This window comes from Chiloscyllium punctatum, chromosome 1 (assembly GCF_047496795.1).
Source record: "Chiloscyllium punctatum isolate Juve2018m chromosome 1, sChiPun1.3, whole genome shotgun sequence".
Taxonomy (NCBI): Eukaryota; Metazoa; Chordata; class Chondrichthyes; order Orectolobiformes; family Hemiscylliidae; genus Chiloscyllium; species Chiloscyllium punctatum.
In genome coordinates this window covers 172,381,396-172,407,067 of record NC_092739.1, presented here as the reverse complement: position 1 = coordinate 172,407,067, position 25,672 = coordinate 172,381,396, and the positions used below count along the sequence as shown (strand labels likewise).

Below are 25,672 nucleotides of genomic sequence, written 5' to 3'. Positions count from 1 at the left end.
CGATCCAACCCGTCCACGCTGACCAGATATCCCAACCCAATCTAGTCCCACCTGCCAGCACCCGGCCCATATCCCTCCAAACCCTTCCTATTCATATACCCATCCAAATGCCTTTTAAATGTTGTAATTGTACCAGCCTCCACCACATCCTCTGGCAGCTCATTCCATACACGTACCACCCTCTGCGTGAAAATGTTGCCCCTTAGATCTCTTTTATATCTTTCCCCTCTCACTCTAAACCTACGCCCTCTAGTTCTGGACTCTCCCACCCCAGTGAAAAGACCTTGTCTATTTGCCTTTCATGATTTTATAAATCTCTGCAAGGTCACCCCTCAGTGTCCGATGCTCCAGGGAAAACTGTCCCAGCCTATTCAGCCCCTCCCTATACATCAAATCCTCCAACCCAGGCAACATCCTTGTAAATCTTTTCTGAACCCTTTCAAGTTTCACAACATCTTTCCGATAGGAAGGAGACCAGAATTGCTCGCAATATTCCAACAGTGGCCTAACCAATGTCCTGTACAGCTGCAACATGACCTCCCAACTCCTGTACTCAATACTCTGACCAATAAAGGAAAGCATACCAAACACCTCCTTCACTATCCTATCTACCTGCGACTCCACTTTCAAGGAGCATGAACCTGCACTCCAAGGTCTCTTTGTTCAGCAACACTCCCCCAGGACCTTACCATTAAGTGTATAAGTCCTGCTAAGATTTGCTTTCCCAAAATGCAGCACCTCACATTTATCTGAATTAAACTCCTTCTGCCACTTCTCAGCCCATTGGCCCATCTGGTCCAGATCCTGTTGTAATCTGAGGTAACCCTCTTCGCTGGCCACTACACCTCCAATTTTGGTGTCATCTGCAAACTTAAGTTCATATGTAGACAACTCATTTATCCCATCCATATCTGTTTGCAAGTATTTTAATTCTGCATTGCAACTTACTTTACCACCATTTACAAAGAATAAAGAACAGGACAGCACAGGAGCAGTCCCTCTGCCCCAACACACCTGAGTTCACTCACAATGACTTTCTGAACTAAGACCATTTTCCCTTTCCATGACCTGTAAATCTATGTTTCTGACATAATCATATTTCTGTCAAAATGTTGCTTAAATTTTGCTGTTACATCTGCCTCTCACATCTCCTTTAAACTTACCCCTTTTACCTTAAACCTGTGTATCCTAGTTTTATGAAAGTAAAGGGGTACTGTACCCTTTAGCGAGTTTAAGGACTTAGCAAGCAGACAGAGTGCTGGAGAATTTACAATGGAACATTTGGTCCAGCAGCTGGCAGTACCTGGGTTGCTATGAGACAAAAACAAATTCAAATTCATCCAATCAGTTTAAAGTTTGAATTTAGTATATTTAGTATATTCACTATTTAGTATAATAGAATTTAGTATATTTACAATACTAAAATCAATGAAATGATCTGATGCTTTGGGGTATAAGACCGGAAAAAATTGAACAGTTGGAGGAGAACTGCCAAGCCACCAACATCTGCAGGCTGCCTAGAGAATAGCTCCCTTAAAGGTACCTTTAGCTATCAACGACCTGTGAAACAGAAACCCCTAAGATGAAGAAAAGACAGAGGAAGATACAAAGAGAAGATTCGACAGCTGACTGATTTTGAAATTTGAATTTTTTGGTAAATCTTAATCGGGAGTTTTATCGGATCAGTATTGTAGAGGGGGAGGTAAAAGATAGATTAGAGCAAGGAGTTGTAAATATTTGTTAGTTCATTATTCTCTGTTAGACTTTTAAAAAAAATATAGTTATTAGTTTCTACTTTACTTTAAATAGTGACCTTTTGGGATAGTTCTTGACCTCACGAATTTTCACAGATTACTGCCGGGTTAAACCATTTCTGTGTTGCTGGTTTAAATTGTCAGGTGAGGTTTACCCTGTGTTGTAACAGATGGGGAGCTTTCATCTGAGATTTGAACTAGTGTAAACAGACTTGAATAGAGTTGGGGGTACAAAAAATCCCAGCAGATTAAACACTTGCAGGTTAGTGTCCTAGATCGTCAAATAAAATGTAGCTGAGACAATTTGTTTAATTTTGGTGACATGTGGTTGGTTAAATTCAAAGTGAGAGAAATAGCTCATAAAATCACTAAAGAGATTCTGGGATTTGAAGATGATTCTCAAATTTGCCAAGAAAGTTTAGAAGGGAAGAAAAAGACCATACCTTTAGAATTAGCAAAGAAGTTGGATTTGGGATTAACCAAGGACAAAAGTAAAACTGAAATTGTAAGAGAGGTACTCAAACACTTAGGTGTATCTGAGAAACAGACAAGTGCAGTAGAGGGAGAAAAACTTAAATTACAATTAAGGAAAATGGAGTGAGAAAATAAACAAAGGGAGAGAAAAAGAGAAGGAGAGAGAGAGGAAAGAAAAATAAAGAGAGAAGAAAGGAAGTGAAATAGAGAGGAGAAAGAGAGAGAAGAAAAAAGAGAGAGTAAGAAGGTTCTGAGCTGAGCAAAGACAGAGAGAAAAACTGGACAGACAAAGAGAGAGAGAGACTTTGAACTTGAGACAGCAAAGTCAGGTTAACAGGATGGAGATTAAAAGAGAAGGTAGTGATATAGACAAATATGTCAAAACTCTGCCACATTTTGATGAGAAAGAATTTGAAACCTTCTTTATTTCATTTGAAAAATTGGCTCAGCAGCTGGAGTGGGCCGAGGATTTATGGGTAATGCTAGTTCAGACGAAACTGGGAGGGCAGAGCTAGTGAGATATTTGCCGTGCTGTCAGATGGGGGCGTCAAGGGATTATGAAGAGGTTAAGCAGCTATTTTAAATGCTTATGGATAAATACCAGAAGCATGTAGACAGTGGTTCGGAAACATCAAGAAGGGACCAGGTCAGACTTATGTTGAGTTAGAAAGAATTAAACATAATCATTTTGAAAGATGGGTGCCGGCTTTAAAAATAGATAAGACCTATGAGGCTCTAAGAGAGATTATTCTGCTGGAGAAGTTTAAACCTCACCTCCAGAGATGGTAAGAATTCATGTGGTGGAACAGAAAGTTCAGGAAGTGAGAAGGGCAGCAGAGTTAGCAGATGAGGACATGTTGGTGCATAAGGCAAGGTTGGCCTAAGCCTCCTCATAGCTAGTACTCTCCAAACCAGGTAACATCCTGTTAAACTGTTCTGTACCCTCTCCAAAACCTCCACATCCTCCTGGTAGTGTGGTAACCAGAAATGTACACAATATTCCAAACATGGCCTCACTAAAGTTCTATTGCAATGTGACTTACCAATTGTTGTACTCCATGCCCTGACCAATGAAGACAAGCCTGACTATTTTATCCACTTGTGGGGCCACTTTCCGGGAGCTGTGGAACCTTCTACCTAGATCCCTCTGTATGTTCTTGCTATTAAGCGTTCTGCCATTTACTGTATACTTCCCTCCTGCGTTAGACCTTTCAAAATGCATCATCTCACATTTGTCTGGAGTAACCTCCATCTGCCATTTCTCTGCCCCATGTCTCCAGCCTGTCTATATGCTGCTGTGTCCTCTGACAATCCTCCTCACTATCCACAGCTCCCCCAATCATCGTATCACCCACAAACTTAGTCATCAGACCATCTACATACTCTCTCAAATCATTTCTACATATTACAAAGCACAGCACTGATTCCTGCAGAAAACAGCTGGTTACAGATCTCCTGTCAACAAAACAACCTTCCACCAAAACCCACCTCTCTTCAATGACCAAGCCAGTTCTGTTACTATCGTATCATATGTACTTATACCTATGATGATGTCTTGTGTGGTAACATGATACCACGTGACTTCACCTTCCTGCCGTGAAGGACCTTGTTGAAGGATAATTTGATCAATGGATTCTTTATTTAGAATGGTGTTTTTGTAAAGTCTGGAAACATCAGGACAGAGTAGATCGGAGAAAATACTTCTCACATTGGTGTAAGAAAGCTCTTTTCAAGGTTGAACAGCCTGCCGCTGTTGTGTCAAATCTCTGTCATCTCTCACTCTTTCTCTGCCAGGTGCACAATCTGCTGAAGACATTTGTTATTCAAATCTAAATGCGAAAGGAGATGAATTTGGGCACTGTGGCAAGGATCAATATGACCAATTCCAAAATTGCCAACCTTGGTAAGTTTGCCTGAGAAATTCAACCTGTTTAGAATTTAGCCAGTTATGTCAGAAATTTGTAGCCAGTTGAAAAAAAGAAACCATGAATCTGTGACCAGCACCTTCTCAAGGGACGGACAATAAATGCTGTCTGACCCAGCAACACCCACATCCAGGAAATGATTTTAGAAATATATAAACCTGATCTTCTTTGATTTAAGTTCTATCCCTCTTTAAAAATTCCTGTACACAAACAGATTTAAAAATAAAAAAGACAAAATATAAGTATTATGGGTGAGGGAGAATAAAAGTCAGAGAAGGACAGTTCTGGATGGTGGATAATGATGAGCTGTTATCATTTAACTCATTGCTGCCATTCCTTCTGACACTTTGCTAATAACACAAGGTTAGGAATTCACCATCAAATAGATGTTGGGCACCAAGTTTATAACTGAGCTGAAAATGCATTGCTGGAAAAGCGCAGCAGGTCAGGCAGCATCCAAGGAACAGGAGAATCGATGTTTCGGGCATCAGCCTGCGATGAAGAAAGGGTTATGCCTGAAACGTCGATTCTCCTGCTCCTTTGATGCTGCCTGACCTGCTGCGCTTTTCCAGCAACACATTTTCAGCTCTGATCTCCAGCATCTGCAGTCCTCACTTTCTCCACCAAGTTTATAACAAACAAGAATGACAATATTAAGAGTGTAACATTAGCAGCTGGCAGACTCTTGGCCTGGTGTGGGATTTCCAGGCTCAGAGGTGCAGCCCCACAGCAGCTAAACACGGTAAGATTGTTATGTTTGAACTTTCAGCTTTATTTCTTTATTTCTACTTAAAACTAAGAAGGTATGCAATGTGTAACTTTTAACTTCATTTTGTATGTTTCATGCTCTACTATAATTACTGCAATGTTTAATTTTAAATTTCTTCTTTCTTTCTAACTCATTCTTAAGATTCTGTAGCTAGGTACTTGTACCTATGATGACGCCTTGTGTGGTAACATTATACACTTTTCACTGTACTCCTGTACTTTTGTACATGAGGTACATGTGACAATAACATTAACGTTACAATCAAATTAAATCAAACCAAATTAACTACAAAGTAATCTAAATTAGTCTAATGTTCTTTATCTCAAGTTCCCACTCCCATACTGACAGAGAGATACAGTTAAGCAATATTTTTTTTAGCAATAAAGGAATTTTAAATGGTCACTGATATAACTGTTTCAATAATGAACATAAGGCCTTCATGAAACCTTTGGACAATGGGCTGTATTACAGGTAGATAGGATTGTGTCTCCAGGCAACACAAACAGCTTCCATAGACCACATGAGATTTTTCCAGATTGCTTAGTGACTGAAGTTTTTTTTCTCAGAACTTTCAACAAGTTGATTACTAGAGACTAATTGGAGGTAACAAAACAACAAAAACAGCTTCCCATTCCAACAGCTTTCAAAGCAACACTGTCTCCTGTCTAAAATTTAGTCAGGACCTTGTCATCCTTTGGTTTCTCTTTTTGCCTCAGCAGTCTCTGAGATTGACTGGTCAGCACCAGTCCTCCCCTTGATTAGCCAATTCAACATCCAACCAGATGCCAGTCCCTGAGCAGAACAGCGTCTCAGTGTGGTCTGGGTGGTCTGGATTACCTGCATTATCTTTCGAGGCCAGTTCCCTCGAGCAAACATCAGTCTTTTGTTCACTCCTCCCTTTTTGAAAAAGAGATCAAGCTGTTGTTCAAAGTTCAACTCTCAACAGCAACTTTCAGTTCCAAACCAAAAATGAGAAAAATAAGAGGAACGATGGCCTCAACATTGTGACAGAAGGCCGGACCTTTATTTTAGATTATGGCCCAATTGCTTTCCACTCCTGTTTTTCTGGCTTACATTTTGGCTTCTTTCTTTTTGCCTTTCTATCCTGGTCCCCACCTTCTCTGTCTGTTCTGCACAGGTTCCCATTCCCCTGCCCTTCTCGATTAAATCCTTCCTGATAGTCAGTGGTCCTGGGCCTGTCCAGGTGTAAGCTCTGTCCATTTTGACTTGGATTCCCTCTTTCCTCAGACCTGGTCCCAGTGACCCAGTCACTGATTTGGAGATGCCGGTGTTGGACTGGGGTGTACAAAGTTAAAAATCCCACAACACCAGGTTATAGTCCAACAGGTTTAATTGGAAACACACTAGCTTTCGGAGCGATGCTCCTTCATCAGGTGATTGTGGAGGGCTCGATCGTAACACAGAATTTATAGCAAAAATTTACAGTGTGATGTAACTGAAATTAAAGTTGGTGAGTCTATTACTGTTGCAAACAGTGTGTTCCACGCCCGTACTATTCTCTGAGTAAAGAAACCCCCTCTGACATCTGTCCTAAATCTATCACCCCTCAATTTAAATCTATGTCCCTCATGTTAGCCATCACCATCTGAGCCATCACCCTGTCCACTCTATCTAATCCTCTGATTATCTTATATGTCTCTATTAAGTCACCTCTCAACCTTCTTCTCTCTAATGAAAACAGCTTCAAGTCCCTCAGCCTTTCCTCATAAGACCTTCCCTCCAAACCAGGCAACATCCCAGTAAATCTCCTCTGCACCCTTTCCAAAGCTTCCACATCCTTCTTATAATGCGGTGACCAGAACTGTACACAATACTCCAAGTGGGGCCGTACCAGAGTTTTGTACAGCTGCAACATAACCTCATGGTTCCGAAACTCAGTCCCTCTACCAACACAAGCTAACACACCGTATGTCTTCTTAACAATCCTATCAACCTGGGTGACAACTTTCAGGAATCTGTGTACATGGACACCAAGATCTCTCTGCTCATCTACACTACCAAGAATCTTACCATTAGCCCAGTACTCTGCACTCCTGGTGCTTCTTCTAAAGTGAATCACCTCACACTTGTCCCCATTAAACTCCATTTGCCACCTTTCAGCCCAGCTCTGCAGCTTATTTATGTCCCTCTGTAACCTTTGGCACTACCCACAGCTCCACCAATCTTAGTGTCATCCGCAAATTTACTAATCCATCCTTCTATGCCCTCATCCAGGTCATTTATAAAAAAAGACAAACGGCAGTGGTCCCAACACTGACCCTTGCGGTACCCCACTAGTAACTGAACTCCAGGATGAACATTTCCCATCAACCACCACCCTCTGTTTTCTTTCAGCAAGCCAATTACTGATCCAAACTGCTATATCTCCCACAATCCCATTCCTCCACATTTTGTACAGTAGCCTACAGTGGGGGAACCTTATCAAACGCCTTGCTGAAATCCATATACACCACATCAACTACTTCACCCTCATCCACCTGGTCTCCTTCTCAAAGAACTCAATAAGGTTTGTGAGGCACAGCCTACCCTTCACAAAACCATGTTCACTATCCCTAATCAAATTATTCCTTTCTAGATGATTATAAATCCTATCTCTTATAACCTTTCCAAACACTTTACCCACAACTGAAGTAAGGCTCACTGGACTATAATTACCCTTATATAATTACTCTCCTCCCCTTCTTGAACAAGGGACAACATTTGCTATCCTCCAGTCTTCTGGCACTATTCCTGTAGACATTGACGATTTAAAGATCAATGCCAAAATCTCAGCAATCTCCTCCCTTGCTTCCCAGAGAATCTGAGGATAAATCCCATCCAGCCCAGGGGACTTATCTATTTTCACACTTTCCAGAATTGCTAACACCTCCTCCTTGTGAACCTCAATCCCGTCTAGTCTAATAGTTTGTATCTCAGTATTCTCCTCGACAATATTGTCTTTTTCCCTTGTGAATATTGATAAAAAATATTCATTTAGTGTCTCTCCTATCTCTTTGGATGCATCTCTCTCAGCTAACCTGCCTTAAACCAGTTTGTACATGACCCCAATAATAAAACAGTAAGTATGACTTTGAAGGTTCTGCTGGTTAATTTGATGCTAAGTCATAAAACTGACAGTGCTAAGCCTCCTTCTTTATCCTAACATTGCACCGATGTTTTTCTTATTCCTTCATGGGATGTGGGTATCACTGACTGGGCTATCTCTAATTGGCCAGAGGGCAGTTAGGAGTCAACTAGAATACATGTCAGCCAGACCAGATGACGATGACAGATTTCCTTCCTTGAAGGACATTCGTGATTCAGATAGATTTAAAGTCATCATTAACTCTTAATTCCAGCTTTAAAATAAAAATTGTATTTAGATTCCACTGTCTGCTTTGGCTTCTCTACAGGAATGTAAAGTGTGGAAAACTCCAGTGTAAGGGGGGACAACCACATCCACTTCAGATGGAAACATCAGATGTCAAAACGATAAATGTTTTGGTGATGCATACTAATTATCTATGCAAAACAGCACAAATCGTTATGACTGATTTCAGAAGTTCAGACATGGTTCAAGATGGAACCAAGTGTGGAGGACACAAGGTAAACATAGAATCGTAGAGGACAGAAGAGGTACAGAAAACAGCCCCAGTCTGGTCAGCCTCTCCCTGTAGCTCAGATCCTCCAACCCTGGCAACATCCTTGTAAATCTTTTCTGAACCCTTTCAAGTTTCACAACATCTTTCCGATGGGAAGGAGACCAGAATTGCACACAATATTCCAATAGTGGCCTAACCAATGTCCTGTACAGCCGCAACATGACCTCCCAACTCCTGTACTCAATACTCTGACCAATAAAGGAAAGCATACCAAACGCCTTCTTCACTATCCTATCTACCTGCCACTCCACTTTCAAGGAGCTATGAACCTGCACTCCAAGGTCTCTTTGTTCAGCAACACTCCCGAGGACCTTACTATTAAGTGGATAAGTCCTGCCCTGATTCTCCATGGATAGCTCTAACATCACTGCCCTGCTCTGATCATCTATCTCTCACTGAGAACAGTAAGTGTCCCATACTCCTTCTGAATGACCTGATTAACCCTGTCCCACCACCATCAGGGATCTGTGGTCAATCTCCCCATGGTCCCTCTGCCCTCTGAGCTTCCTCGAGTCCTGCCTTTCATTGATGACTCCCTTGTCTTGTTCCTTCTCCCAAAGAGCATTACCTCACAGTTATCAGGATTAAATTCCATCTGTCATTGGTCTGTCGATCTGACCAATCTGTTTCTACCCTCCTGGAACCGAACACCTTCCTCCTCACTGTCAACCTCCTGATCTTTGTAACCCCACCCAGAAAATTACTTAGCAGCTCCCCTTTCACTACAGACTGGGGGTGGGGATTATATAAACACCGAGCTGGGGGTGTGTGGGGATTATATAAACACCAGGCTGGGGGTGTGTGGGGATTATATAAACACCGAGCTGGGGGTGTGTGGGGATTATATAAACACCGGGCTGGGGGTGTGTGGGGATTATATAAACACCGAGCTGGGGCTGTGTGGGGATTATATAAACACCGGGCTGGGGGTGTGTGGGGATTATATAAACACCGAGCTGGGGGTGTGTGGGGATTATATAAACACCGGGCTGGGGGTGTGTGGGGATTATATAAACACCGAGCTGGGGGTGGGGATTATATAAACACCGAGCTGGGGGTGTGTGGGGATTATATAAACACCGGGCTGGGGGTGTGTGGGGATTATATAAACACCGAGCTGGGGGTGTGTGGGGATTATATAAACACTGAGCTGGGGGTGTGTGGGGATTATATAAACACCGGGCTGGGGGTGTGTGGGGATTATATAAACACCGGGCTGGGGGTGTGTGGGGATTATATATACACAGGGCTGGGGGTGTGTGGGGATTATATAAACACCGAGCTGGGGGTGTGTGGGGATTATATAAACACCGGGCTGGGGGTGTGTGGGGATTATATAAACACCGGGCTGGGGGTGTGTGGGGATTATATAAACACCGGGCTGGGGGTGTGTGGGGATTATATAAACACCGAGCTGGGGGTGTGGGGATTATATAAACACCGAGCTGGGGGTGGGGATTATATAAACACCGGGCTGGGGGTGTGTGGGGATTATATAAACACCGGGCTGGGGGTGTGTGGGGATTATATAAACACCGAGCTGGGTGTGTGTGGGGATTATATAAACACCAAGCTGGGGGTGGGGATTATATAAACACCGGGCTGGGGGTGTGTGGGGATTATATAAACACTGAGCTGGGGGTGGGGATTATATAAACACCGGGCTGGGGGTGTGTGGGGATTAAAAAAACACCGAGCTGGGGGTGTGTGGGGATTATATAAACACCGGGCTGGGGGTGTGTGGGGATTATATAAACACCGGGCTGGGGGTGTGTGGGGATTATATAAACACCGGGCTGTGGGTGTGTGGGGATTATATAAACACCGGGCTGGGGGTGTGTGGGGATTATATAAACACCGGGCTGGGGGTGTGTGGGGATTATATAAACACAGGGCTGGGGGTGTGTGGGGATTATATAAACACCGAGCTGGGGGTGTGTGGGGATTATATAAACACCGAGCTGGGGGTGTGTGGGGATTATATAAACACCGGGCTGGGGGTGTGTGGGGATTATATAAACACCGAGCTGGGGCTGTGTGGGGATTATATAAACACCGAGCTGGGGGTGGGGATTATATAAACACCGAGCTGGGGGTGGGGATTATATAAACACCGGGCTGGGGGTGTGTGGGGATTATATAAACACCGGGCTGGGGGTGGGGATTATATAAACACCGGGCTGGGGGTGTGTGGGGATTATATAAACACTGAGCTGGGGGTGGGGATTATATAAACACCGAGCTGGGGGTGTGTGGGGATTATATAAACACCGAGCTGGGGGTGTGTGGGGATTATATAAACACCGAGCTGGGGGTGTGTGGGGATTATATAAACACCGGGCTGGGGGTGTGTGGGGATTATATAAACACCGGGCTGGGGGTGTGTGGGGATTATATAAACACCGAGCTGGGGGTGTGTGGGGATTATATAAACACTGAGCTGGGGGTGTGTGGGGATTATATAAACACCGGGCTGGGGCTGTGTGGGGATTATATAAACACCGAGCTGGGGGTGGGGATTATATAAACACCGAGCTGGGGGTGGGGATTATATAAACACAGGGCTGGGGGTGTGTGGGGATTATATAAACACCGGGCTGGGGGTGGGGATTATATAAACACCGGGCTGGGGGTGGGGATTATATAAACACCGAGCTGGGGGTGTGTGGGGATTATATAAACACAGGGCTGGGGGTGTGTGGGGATTATATAAACACCGAGCTGGGGGTGGGATTATATAAACACAGGGCTGGGGGTGTGTGGGGATTATATAAACACCGGGCTGGGGGTGGGGATTATATAAACACCGGGCTGGGGGTGTGTGGGGATTATATAAACACTGAGCTGGGGGTGGGGATTATATAAACACCGGGCTGGGGGTGGGGATTATATAAACACCGAGCTGGGGGTGTGTGGGGATTATATAAACACCGGGCTGGGGGTGGGGATTATATAAACACCGGGCTGGGGGTGTGTGGGGATTATATAAACACTGAGCTGGGGGTGGGGATTATATAAACACCGAGCTGGGGGTGTGTGGGGATTATATAAACACCGAGCTGGGGGTGTGTGGGGATTATATAAACACCGAGCTGGGGGTGTGTGGGGATTATATAAACACCGGGCTGGGGCTGTGTGGGGATTATATAAACACCGAGCTGGGGGTGGGGATTATATAAACACCGAGCTGGGGGTGTGTGGGGATTATATAAACACCGGGCTGGGGGTGTGTGGGGATTATATAAACACCGGGCTGGGGGTGTGTGGGGATTATATAAACACCGAGCTGGGGGTGTGTGGGGATTATATAAACACCGGGCTGGGGGTGTGTGGGGATTATATAAACACCGAGCTGGGGGTGTGTGGGGATTATATAAACACCGGGCTGGGGGTGTGTGGGGATTATATAAACACTGAGCTGGGGGTGTGTGGGGATTACATAAACACCGGGCTGGGGCTGTGTGGGGATTATATAAACACCGAGCTGGGGGTGGGGATTATATAAACACCGAGCTGGGGGTGGGGATTATATAAACACCGGGCTGGGGGTGTGTGGGGATTATATAAACACCGGGCTGGGGGTGGGGATTATATAAACACCGGGCTGGGGGTGTGTGGGGATTATATAAACACCGGGCTGGGGGTGGGGATTATATAAACACCGAGCTGGGGGTGTGTGGGGGTTATATAAACACAGGGCTGGGGGTGTGTGGGGATTATATAAACACCGAGCTGGGGGTGGGATTATATAAACACAGGGCTGGGGGTGTGTGGGGATTATATAAACACTGAGCTGGGGGTGGGGATTATATAAACACCGAGCTGGGGGTGTGTGGGGATTATATAAACACCGAGCTGGGGGTGTGTGGGGATTATATAAACACCGAGCTGGGGCTGTGTGGGGATTATATAAACACCGAGCTGGGGGTGTGTGGGGATTATATAAACACCGGGCTGGGGGTGTGTGGGGATTATATAAACACCGGGCTGGGGGTGTGTGGGGATTATATAAACACCGAGCTGGGGGTGGGGATTATATAAACACCGAGCTGGGGGTGTGTGGGGATTATATAAACACCGAGCTGGGGGTGTGTGGGGATTATATAAACACCGAGCTGGGGGTGTGTGGGGATTATATAAACACCGAGCTGGGGGTGTGTGGGGATTATATAAACACTGAGCTGGGGGTGTGTGGGGATTATATAAACACCGAGCTGGGGGTGGGGATTATATAAACACCGAGCTGGGGGTGTGTGGGGATTATATAAACACAGGGCTGGGGGTGTGTGGGGATTATATAAACACTGAGCTGGGGGTGTGTGGGGATTATATAAACACCGAGCTGGGGGTGGGGATTATATAAACACCGAGCTGGGGGTGTGTGGGGATTATATAAACACTGAGCTGGGGGTGTGTCGGGATTATATAAACACCGGGCTGGGGGTGTGTGGGGATTATATAAACACAGGGCTGGGGGTGTGTGGGGATTATATAAACACCGAGCTGGGGGTGTGTGGGGATTATATAAACACCGAGCTGGGGGTGTGTGGGGATTATATAAACACAGGGCTGGGGGTGTGTGGGGATTATATAAACACCGAGCTGGGGGTGGGGATTATATAAACACCGAGCTGGGGGTGTGTGGGGATTATATAAACACCGAGCTGGGGGTGTGTGGGGATTATATAAACACCGAGCTGGGGGTGTGTGGGGATTATATAAACACCGAGCTGGGGGTGTGTGGGGATTATATAAACACCGAGCTGGGGGTGTGTGGGGATTATATAAACACCGAGCTGGGGGTGTGTGGGGATTATATAAACACCGAGCTGGGGGTGTGTGGGGATTATATAAACACCGAGCTGGGGGTGTGTGGGGATTATATAAACACCGGGCTGGGGGTGTGTGGGGATTATATAAACACCGGGCTGGGGGTGTGTGGGGATTATATAAACACCGGGCTGGGGGTGTGTGGGGATTATATAAACACCGAGCTGGGGGTGTGTGGGGATTATATAAACACCGAGCTGGGGCTGTGTGGGGATTATATAAACACCGAGCTGGGGGTGTGTGGGGATTATATAAACACCGAGCTGGGGGTGGGGATTATATAAACACCAGGCTGGGGGTGTGTGGGGATTATATAAACACCGAGCTGGGGCTGTGTGGGGATTATATAAACACCGAGCTGGGGGTGTGTGGGGATTATATAAACACCGGGCTGGGGGTGTGTGGGGATTATATAAACACCGAGCTGGGTCTGTGTGGGGATTATATAAACACCGAGCTGGGGGTGTGTGGGGATTATATAAACACCGGGCTGGGGGTGTGTGGGGATTATATAAACACCGAGCTGGGGGTGGGGATTATATAAACACCGAGCTGGGGGTGTGTGGGGATTATATAAACACTGAGCTGGGGCTGTGTGGGGATTATATAAACACCGAGCTGGGGGTGTGTGGGGATTATATAAACACCGAGCTGGGGGTGGGGATTATATAAACACCGAGCTGGGGGTGTGTGGGGATTATATAAACACTGAGCTGGGGCTGTGTGGGGATTATATAAACACCGAGCTGGGGGTGTGTGGGGATTATATAAACACCGAGCTGGGGGTGGGGATTATATAAACACCGAGCTGGGGGTGTGTGGGGATTATATAAACACCGAGCTGGGGGTGTGTGGGGATTATATAAACACCGAGCTGGGGGTGTGTGGGGATTATATAAACACTGAGCTGGGGGTGTGTGGGGATTATATAAACACCGGGCTGGGGGTGTGTGGGGATTATATAAACACAGGGCTGGGGGTGTGTGGGGATTATATAAACACCGAGCTGGGGGTGTGTGGGGATTATATAAACACCGAGCTGGGGGTGTGTGGGGATTATATAAACAGAGGGCTGGGGGTGTGTGGGGATTATATAAACACCGGGCTGGGGGTGTGTGGGGATTATATAAACACCGAGCTGGGGGTGGGGATTATATAAACACCGAGCTGGGGGTGTGTGGGGATTATATAAACACCGAGCTGGGGGTGTGTGGGGATTATATAAACACCGAGCTGGGGGTGGGGATTATATAAACACCGGGCTGGGGGTGTGTGGGGATTATATAAACACCGAGCTGGGTGTGTGTGGGGATTATATAAACACCGAGCTGGGGGTGTGTGGGGATTACATAAACACCGAGCTGGGGGTGTGTGGGGATTATATAAACACCAGGCTGTAGGGTGTGTGGGGATTATATAAACACCAGGCTGAGGGTGTGTGGGGATTATATAAACACCGAGCTGGGGGTGTGTGGGGATTATATAAACACTGAGCTGGGGGTGAGTGGGGATTATATAAACACCAGGCTGGGGGTGTGTGGGGATTATATAAACACCGAGCTGGGGGTGTGTGGGGATTATATAAACACCGAGCTGTGGGTGTGTGGGGATTATATAAACACAGGGCTGGGGGTGTGTGGGGATTATATAAACACAGGGCTGGGGGTGTGTGGGGATTATATAAACACCGAGCTGGGGGTGTGTGGGGATTATATAAACACAGGGCTGGGGGTGTGTGGGGATTATATACACACCGGGCTGGGGGTGTGTGGGGATTATATAAACACAGGGCTGGGGGTGTGTGGGGATTATATAAACACCGAGCTGGGGGTGTGTGGGGATTATATAAACACTGAGCTGGGGGTGTGTGGGGATTATATAAACACTGAGCTGGGGGTGTGTGGGGATTATATAAACACCGAGCTGGGGGTGTGTGGGGATTATATAAACACCAGGCTGGGGGTGTGTGGGGATTATATAAACACCGAGCTGGGGGTGTGTGGGGATTATATAAACACCGGGCTGGGGGTGTGTGGGGATTATATAAACACCAAGCTGGGGGTGTGTAGGGATTATATAAACACAGGGCTGGGGGTGTGTGGGGATTATGTAAACACTGAGTTGGGGGTGTGTGGGGATTATATAAACACCGAGCTGGGGGTGTGTGGGGATTATACAAACACCGAGCTGGGGGTGTGTGGGGATTATATAAACACTGAGCTGGGGGTGTGTGGGGATTATATAAACACCGAGCTGGGGGTATGTGGGGATTATATAAACACCGAGCTGGGGGTGGGGATTATATAAACACCGAGCTGGGGCTGTGTGGGGATTATATAAACACAGGGCTGGGGCTGTGTGGGGATTATATAAACACTGAGCTGGGGGTGTGTGGGGATTATATAAACACCGAGCTGGGGCTGTGTGGGGATTATATAAACACCGGGCTGGGGCTGTGTGGGGATTATATAAACACCGAGCTGGGGCTGTGTGGGGATTATATAAACACCGGGCTGGGGGTGTGTGGGGATTATATAAACACCGGGCTGGGGCTGTGTGGGGATTATATAAACACCGGGCTGGGGCTGTGTGGGGATTATATAAACACCGGGCTGGGGGTGTGTGGGGATTATATAAACACCGGGCTGGGGGTGTGTGGGGATTATATAAACACCGAGCTGGGGGTGTGTGGGGATTATATAAACACCGAGCTGGGGGTGTGTGGGGATTATATAAACACCGAGCTGGGGGTGTGTGGGGATTATATAAACACCGGGCTGGGGGTGGGGATTATATAAACACCGGGCTGGGGCTGTGTGGGGATTATATAAACACCGAGCTGGGGGTGTGTGGGGATTATATAAACACAGGGCTGGGGGTGTGTGGGGATTATATAAACACCAGGCTGGGGGTGTGTGGGGATTATATAAACACCGGGCTGGGGGTGTGTGGGGATTATATAAACACCGAGCTGGGGGTGTGTGGGGATTATATAAACACCGAGCTGGGGCTGTGTGGGGATTATATAAACACCGGGCTGGGGGTGTGTGGGGATTATATAAACACCGGGCTGGGGGTGGGGATTATATAAACACCGGGCTGGGGCTGTGTGGGGATTATATAAACACCGAGCTGGGGGTGTGTGGGGATTATATAAACACAGGGCTCGGGGTGTGTGGGGATTATATAAACACCAGGCTGGGGGTGTGTGGGGATTATATAAACACCGGGCTGGGGGTGTGTGGGGATTATATAAACACCGAGCTGGGGGTGTGTGGGGATTATATAAACACCGGGCTGGGGGTGTGTGGGGATTATATAAACACCGAGCTGGGGGTGTGTGGGGATTATATAAACACCGGGCTGGGGGTGTGTGGGGATTATATAAACACCGAGCTGGGGGTGTGTGGGGATTATATAAACACCGAGCTGGGGGTGTGTGGGGATTATATAAACACCGAGCTGGGGGTGTGTGGGGATTATATAAACACAGGGCTGGGGGTGTGTGGGGATTATATAAACACCAGGCTGGGGGTGTGTGGGGATTATATAAACACCGAGCTGGGGGGGTGTGGGGATTATATAAACACCGGGCTGGGGGTGTGTGGGGATTATATAAACACCGGGCTGGGGGTGTGTGGGGATTATATAAACACTGAGCTGGGGGTGTGTGGGGATTATATAAACACCGAGCTGGGGGTTTGTGGGGATTATATAAACACCGAGCTGGGGGTGTGTGGGGATTATATAAACACCGAGCTGGGGGTGGGGATTATATAAACACCGAGCTGGGGGTGGGGATTATATAAACACCGAGCTGGGGGTGTGTGGGGATTATATAAACACCAGGCTGGGGGTGTGTGGGGATTATATAAACACCGAGCTGGGGGTGTGTGGGGATTATATAAACACCAGGCTGGGGGTGTGTGGGGATTATATAAACACCAGGCTGGGGGTGTGTGGGGATTATATAAACACCGGGCTGGGGGTGTGTGGGGATTATATAAACACCAGGCTGGGGGTGTGTGGGGATTATATAAACACCGGGCTGGGGGTGTGTGGGGATTATATAAACACCGGGCTGGGGGTGGGGATTATATAAACACCGAGCTGGGGGTGTGTGGGGATTATATAAACACCGGGCTGGGGGTGTGTGGGGATTATATAAACACCGAGCTGGGGGTGTGTGGGGATTATATAAACACAGGGCTGGGGGATTGTGGGGATTATATAAACACCAAGCTGGGGGTGTGTGGGGATTATATAAACACCGAGCTGGGGGTGTGTGGGGATTATATAAACACTGAGCTGGGGGTGTGTGGGGATTATATAAACACCGGGCTGGGGTTGTGTGGGGATTATATAAACACCGAGCAGGGGGTGTGTGGGGATTATATAAACACCGGGCTGGGGGTGTGTGGGGATTATATAAACACCGAGCTGGGGGTGTGTGGGGATTATATAAACACCGAGCTGGGGCTGTGTGGGGATTATATAAACACCGAGCTGGGGGTGGGGATTATATAAACACCGAGCTGGGGGTGTGTGGGGATTATATAAACACCGAGCTGGGGGTGGGGATTATATAAACACCAGGCTGGGGGTGGGGATTATATAAACACCGGGCTGGGGGTGTGTGGGGATTATATAAACACCGAGCTGGGGGTGTGTGGGGATTATATAAACACCGAGCTGGGGGTGTGTGGGGATTATATAAACACCGAGCTGGGGGTGTGTGGGGATTATATAAACACCGGGCTGGGGGTGTGTGGGGATTATATAAACACCGAGCTGGGGGTGTGTGGGGATTATATAAACACCGAGCTGGGGGTGTGTGGGGATTATATAAACACCGAGCTGGGGGTGTGTGGGGATTATATAAACACCGGGCTGGGGGTGTGTGGGGATTATATAAACACCGAGCTGGGGGTGGGGATTATATAAGCACCGAGCTGGGGGTGTGTGGGGATTATATAAACACCAGGCTGGGGGTGTGTGGGGATTATATAAACACCGAGCTGGGGGTGTGTGGGGATTATATAAACACCGAGCTGGGGGTGTGTGGGGATTATATAAACACCGGGCTGGGGCTGTGTGGGGATTATATAAACACCGAGCTGGGGGTGTGTGGGGATTATATAAACACCAGGCTGGGGGTGTGTGGGGATTATATAAACACCAAGCTGGGGGTGTGTGGGGATTATATAAACACCGGGCTGGGGGTGGGGATTATATAAACACCGAGCTGGGGGTGTGTGGGGATTATATAAACACCGAGCTGGGGGTGGGGATTATATAAACACCGAGCTGGGGGTGTGTGGGGATTATATAAACACCGAGCTGGGGCTGTGTGGGGATTATATAAACACCAGTCTGGGGGTGTGTGGGGATTATATAAACACCGAGCTGGGGCTGTGTGGGGATTATATAAACACCAGGCTGGGGGTGTGTGGGGATTATATAAACTCCGAGCTGGGGCTGTGTGGGGATTATATAAACACCGAGCTGGGGGTGTGTGGGGATTATATAAACACCGAGCTGGGGCTGTGTGGGGATTATATAAACACCGAGCTGGGGGTGTGTGGGGATTATATAAACACCGGGCTGGGGGTGTGTGGGGATTATATAAACACCGAGCTGGGGGTGTGTGGGGATTATATAAACACCGGGCTGGGGGTGTGTGGGGATTATATAAACACCGAGCTGGGGCTGTGTGGGGAATATATAAACACCGAGCTGGGGCTGTGTGGGGATTATATAAACACCGAGCTGGGGGTGTGTGGGGATTATATAAACACCGAGCTGGGGGTGGGGATTATATAACACCGAGCTGGGGGTGTGTGGGGATTATATAAACACCGAGCTGGGGGTGTGTGGGGATTATATAAACACCGAGCTGGGGGTGTGTGGGGATTATATAAACACCGAGCTGGGGGTGTGTGGGGATTATATAAACACCGGGCTGTGGGTGGGGATTATATAAACACCGGGCTGGGGGTGGGGATTATATAAACACCGGGCTGGGGGTGTGTGGGGATTATATAAACACCGAGCTGGGGTGTGTGGGGATTATATAAACACCGAGCTGGGGGTGGGGATTATATAAACACCGAGCTGGGGGTGTGTGGGGATTATATAAACACCGAGCTGGGGGTGTGTGGGGATTATATAAACACCGAGCTGGGGGTGTGTGGGGATTATATAAACACCGAGCTGGGGGTGTGTGGGGATTATATAAACACCGGGCTGGGGGTGTGTGGGGATTATATAAACACTGAGCTGGGGGTGTGTGGGGATTATATAAACACCGAGCTGGGGGTTTGTGGGGATTATATAAACACCGAGCTGGGGGTGTGTGGGGATTATATAAACACCGAGCTGGGGGTGGGGATTATATAAACACCGAGCTGGGGGTGGGGATTATATAAACACCGAGCTGGGGATGTGTGGGGATTATATAAACACCAGGCTGGGGGTGTGTGGGGATTATATAAACACCGAGCTGGGGGTGTGTGGGGATTATATAAACACCAGGCTGGGGGTGTGTGGGGATTATATAAACACCAGGCTGGGGGTGTGTGGGGATTATATAAACACCGGGCTGGGGGTGTGTGGGGATTATATAAACACCAGGCTGGGGGTGTGTGGGGATTATATAAACACCGGGCTGGGGGTGTGTGGGGATTATATAAACACCGGGCTGGGGGTGGGGATTATATAAACACCGAGCTGGGGGTGTGTGGGGATTATATAAACACCGGGCTGGGGGTGTGTGGGGATTATATAAACACCGAGCTGGGGGTGTGTGGGGATTATATAAACACAGGGCTGGGGGATTGTGGGGATTATATAAACACCAAGCTGGGGGTGTGTGGGGATTATATAAACACCGAGCTGGGGGTGTGTGGGGATTATATAAACACTGAGCTGGGGGTGTGTGGGGATTATATAAACACCGGGCTGGGGTTGTGTGGGGATTATATAAACACCGAGCAGGGGGTGTGTGGGGATTATATAAACACCGGGCTGGGGGTGTGTGGGGATTATATAAACACCGAGCTGGGGGTGTGTGGGGATTATATAAACACCGAGCTGGGGCTGTGTGGGGATTATATAAACACCGAGCTGGGGGTGGGGATTATATAAACACCGAGCTGGGGGTGTGTGGGGATTATATAAACACCGAGCTGGGGGTGGGGATTATATAAACACCAGGCTGGGGGTGGGGATTATATAAACACCGGGCTGGGGGTGTGTGGGGATTATATAAACACCGAGCTGGGGGTGTGTGGGGATTATATAAACACCGAGCTGGGGGTGTGTGGGGATTATATAAACACCGAGCTGGGGGTGTGTGGGGATTATATAAACACCGGGCTGGGGGTGTGTGGGGATTATATAAACACCGAGCTGGGGGTGTGTGGGGATTATATAAACACCGAGCTGGGGGTGTGTGGGGATTATATAAACACCGGGCTGGGGGTGTGTGGGGATTATATAAACACCGAGCTGGGGGTGTGTGGGGATTATATAAACACCGAGCTGGGGGTGTGTGGGGATTATATAAACACCGGGCTGGGGGTGTGTGGGGATTATATAAACACCGAGCTGGGGGTGGGGATTATATAAGCACCGAGCTGGGGGTGTGTGGGGATTATATAAACACCAGGCTGGGGGTGTGTGGGGATTATATAAACACCGAGCTGGGGGTGTGTGGGGATTATATAAACACCGAGCTGGGGGTGTGTGGGGATTATATAAACACCGGGCTGGGGCTGTGTGGGGATTATATAAACACCGAGCTGGGGGTGTGTGGGGATTATATAAACACCAGGCTGGGGGTGTGTGGGGATTATATAAACACCAAGCTGGGGGTGTGTGGGGATTATATAAACACCGGGCTGGGGGTGGGGATTATATAAACACCGAGCTGGGGGTGTGTGGGGATTATATAAACACCGAGCTGGGGGTGGGGATTATATAAACACCGAGCTGGGGGTGTGTGGGGATTATATAAACACCGAGCTGGGGCTGTGTGGGGATTATATAAACACCAGGCTGGGGGTGTGTGGGGATTATATAAACACCGAGCTAGGGCTGTGTGGGGATTATATAAACACCAGGCTGGGGGTGTGTGGGGATTATATAAACTCCGAGCTGGGGCTGTGTGGGGATTATATAAACACCGAGCTGGGGGTGTGTGGGGATTATATAAACACCGAGCTGGGGCTGTGTGGGGATTATATAAACACCGAGCTGGGGGTGTGTGGGGATTATATAAACACCGGGCTGGGGGTGTGTGGGGATTATATAAACACCGAGCTGGGGGTGTGTGGGGATTATATAAACACCGGGCTGGGGGTGTGTGGGGATTATATAAACACCGAGCTGGGGCTGTGTGGGGAATATATAAACACCGAGCTGGGGCTGTGTGGGGATTATATAAACACCGAGCTGGGGGTGTGTGGGGATTATATAAACACCGAGCTGGGGGTGGGGATTATATAACACCGAGCTGGGGGTGTGTGGGGATTATATAAACACCGAGCTGGGGGTGTGTGGGGATTATATAAACACCGAGCTGGGGGTGTGTGGGGATTATATAAACACCGAGCTGGGGGTGTGTGGGGATTATATAAACACCGAGCTGGGGGTGTGTGGGGATTATATAAACACCGGGCTGTGGGTGGGGATTATATAAACACCGGGCTGGGGGTGGGGATTATATAAACACCGGGCTGGGGGTGTGTGGGGATTATATAAACACCGAGCTGGGGTGTGTGGGGATTATATAAACACCGAGCTGGGGGTGGGGATTATATAAACACCGAGCTGGGGGTGTGTGGGGATTATATAAACACCGAGCTGGGGGTGTGTGGGGATTATATAAACACCGAGCTGGGGGTGTGTGGGGATTATATAAACACCGAGCTGGGGGTGTGTGGGGATTATATAAACACCGGGCTGGGGGTGTGTGGGGATTATATAAACACCGAGCTGGGGGTGTGTGGGGATTATATAAACACCGGGCTGGGGGTGTGTGGGGATTATATAAACACCGAGCTGGGGGTGTGTGGGGATTATATAAACACCGGGCTGGGGGTGTGTGGGGATTATATAAACACCGAGCTGGGGGTGGGGATTATATAAACACAGGGCTGGGGGTGTGTGGAGATTATATAAACACAGGGCTGGGGATGTGTGGGGATTATATAAACACCGAGCTGGGGGTGTGTGGGGATTATATAAACACCGAGCTGGGGGTGTGTGGGGATTATATAAACACCGGGCTGGGGCTGTGTGGGGATTATATAAACACTGAGCTGGGGGTGTGTGGGGATTATATAAACACCGAGCTGGGGGTGTGTGGGGATTATATAAACACCAGGCTGGGGGTGTGTGGGGATTCTATAAACACAGGGCTGGGGGTGTGTGGGGATTATATAAACACCGAGCTGGGGCTGTGTGGGGATTATATAAACACCGAGCTGGGGCTGTGTGGGGATTATATAAACACAGGGCTGGGGGTGTGTGGGGATTATATAAATACCGAGCTGGGGCTGTGTGGGGATTATATAAACACCGAGCTGGGGGTGTGTGGGGATTATATAAACACCAGGCTGGGGGTGTGTGTGGATTATATAAACACCGAGCTGGGGGTGTGTGGGGATTATATAAACACAGGGCTGGGGGTGTGTGGGGATTATATAAACACCGGGCTGGGGGTGTGTGGGGATTATATAAACACAGGGCTGGGGGTGTGTGGGGATTATATAAACACCGAGCTGGGGGTGTGTGGGGATTATATAAACACCGAGCTGGGGGTGGGGATTATATAAACACTGAGCTGGGGGTTGGGATTTTCTAAACACCCCCAGCTCGGTGTTTATATAATCCCAACCCCCAGCTCGGTGTTTATATAATCCCCACACCCCCAGATCGGTGTTTATATAATCCCCACACACCCCCAGCTCGGTGTTTATATAATCCCCACACACCCCCAGCCCGGTGTTTATATAATCCCCACACACCCCCAGCCCTGTGTTTATATAATCCCCACACAGCCCCAGCTCGGTGTTTATATAATCCCCACACACCCCCAGCCCGGTGTTTATATAATCCCCACACACCCCCAGCCCGGTGTTTATATAATCCCCACACACCCCCAGCTCGGTGTTTATATAATCCCCACACACCCCCAGCTCGGTGTTTATATAATCCCCACACACCCCCAGCCCGGTGTTTATATAATCCCCACACACCCCCAGCTCGGTGTTTATATAATCCCCACACACCCCCAGCTCGGTGTTTATATAATCCCCACACACCCCCAGCCCGGTGTTTATATAATCCCCACACACCCCCAGCTCGGTGTTTATATAATCCCCACACACCCCCAGCTCGGTGTTTATATAATCCCCACACACCCCCAGCCCGGTGTTTATATAATCCCCACACACCCCCAGCTCGGTGTTTATATAATCCCCACACACCCCCAGCTCGGTGTTTATATAATCCCCACACACCCACAGCCAGGTGGTTATATAATCTGGGAATTTGTGTCACAGACGTTTCGTCCCCTGTCTAGGTGACATCCTCAGTGCTTGGGAGCCTCCTGTGAAGTACTTCTGTGATCTTTCCTCCGGCATTTGTAGTGGTTTGAATCTGCCGCTTCTGGTTGTCAGTTCCAGCTGTCCGCTGCAGTGGCCGGTATATTGGGTCCAGGTCGATGTGTTTATTGATTGAATCTGTGGATGAGTGCCATGCCTCTCGGAATTCCCTGGCTGTTCTCTGTTTGGCTTGTCCTATAATAGTAGTGTTGTCCCAGTCGAACTCATGTTGCTTGTCATCTGAGTGTGTGGCTACTAAGGATAGCTGGTCATGTCGTTTCGTGGCTAGTTGGTGTTCATGGATGCGGATTGTTAGCTGTTTTCCTGTTCGTCCTATGTAGAATTTTGTGCAGCCCTTGCATGGGATTTTATACACTACGTTGGTTTTGCTCATGCTGGGTATCGGGTCCTTCGTCCTGGTGAGTTGTTGTCTGAGAGTGGCTGTTGGTTTGTGTGCTGTTATGAGTCCTAGTGGTCGCAGTAGTCTGGCTGTCAGTTCAGAAACGACACGACCAGTTATCCTTCGTAGCCACACACTCAGATGACAAGCAACATGAGTTCGACTGGGACAACACTACTATTATAGGACAAGCCAAACAGAGAACAGCCAGGGAATTCCGAGAGGCATGGCACTCATCCACAGATTCAATCAATAAACACATCGACCTGGACCCAATATACCGGTCACTGCAGCGGACAGCTGGAACTGACAACCGGAAGCGGCAGATTCAAACCACTACAAATGCCGGAGGAAAGATCACAGAAGCGCTTCACAGGAGGCTCCCAAGCACTGAGGATGTCACCTAGACAGGGGGCGAAACGTCTGTGACACAAATTCCCAGCTCAGCAAACAGAACCACAACAACGTTTCTCAATGACAGCAAGTAAAGAGTGAGGGGCGGTGTGGTAATAAAAGCTGCCATGAGTTATAGCAGTGGGCAGGCAGCCCAGCCTTGGGGATTCCCATTCTCAGCTGCAGGGAAAAGTATCTAGGCCTGTACTGTCCTGTCCCTTTGTCCCACATTCCTTTTTAATTCTCCCATTTGAATGTCTGCCCACCCAAAGGGGGTGTCATTAACAATTTGTCAGACCTCTGCCGTGTTCCTGCTCTCACACGAGCATCAGATCTGGAAGGGTTCCACTTCCTTCTGAAACCCACTGGCTCCCACCGATTCCTAACCATTTTGGGAGAAACCCCTCTGATCCTGACGGGCTGATATTGACAAATGGTTTCCATGGATACAGTGACAACAATAACCTTCTTTTCTGTCATTTCCAGGCCTGCCAGGGTGGAAAATGTGTTGATATAGGCCAGTTTGGTGTCGAACCATGTGAAAGGAGATGTCATGGCAGAGGGGTATGAACATAATTTCACTTTTCAGTCCTGATGGATTCATTGGATGCACAATGTTGTCTGATGATGTTATTAAGTTTCTTCTTAAACTATCTCCCCCCTGGAGGCAGCTCCTTGATGATTATTTGCAGAAGTGTGGGGAAATGGTCTGAATTTTGACCATATTTTCAGTGAGGACACAGTCTCCTTCTCTACTACAGCATGACAAGTGATCAAACATGATGCTATTGGTGTTCATCGAAACCATATGTTACTGGACATGAGCCCATTGGGAGGTTAAAGCTTTAGAGGTTA

General features: G+C 47.9%; 1 protein-coding gene across 1 annotated transcript in view; it reads left to right on the top strand.

Moving 5' to 3' along the window:
- The window catches only part of LOC140480760 (disintegrin and metalloproteinase domain-containing protein 12-like), a 246,847-nt gene that overhangs the window by 38,971 nt on the left and 182,204 nt on the right, over positions 1-25,672 (top strand). The window contains exon 5 of the mRNA XM_072576104.1: positions 4,023-4,131. Within this exon, the coding sequence (XP_072432205.1) occupies positions 4,023-4,131 (109 nt within the window). The remainder of the gene's footprint in view (positions 1-4,022; positions 4,132-25,672) is intronic.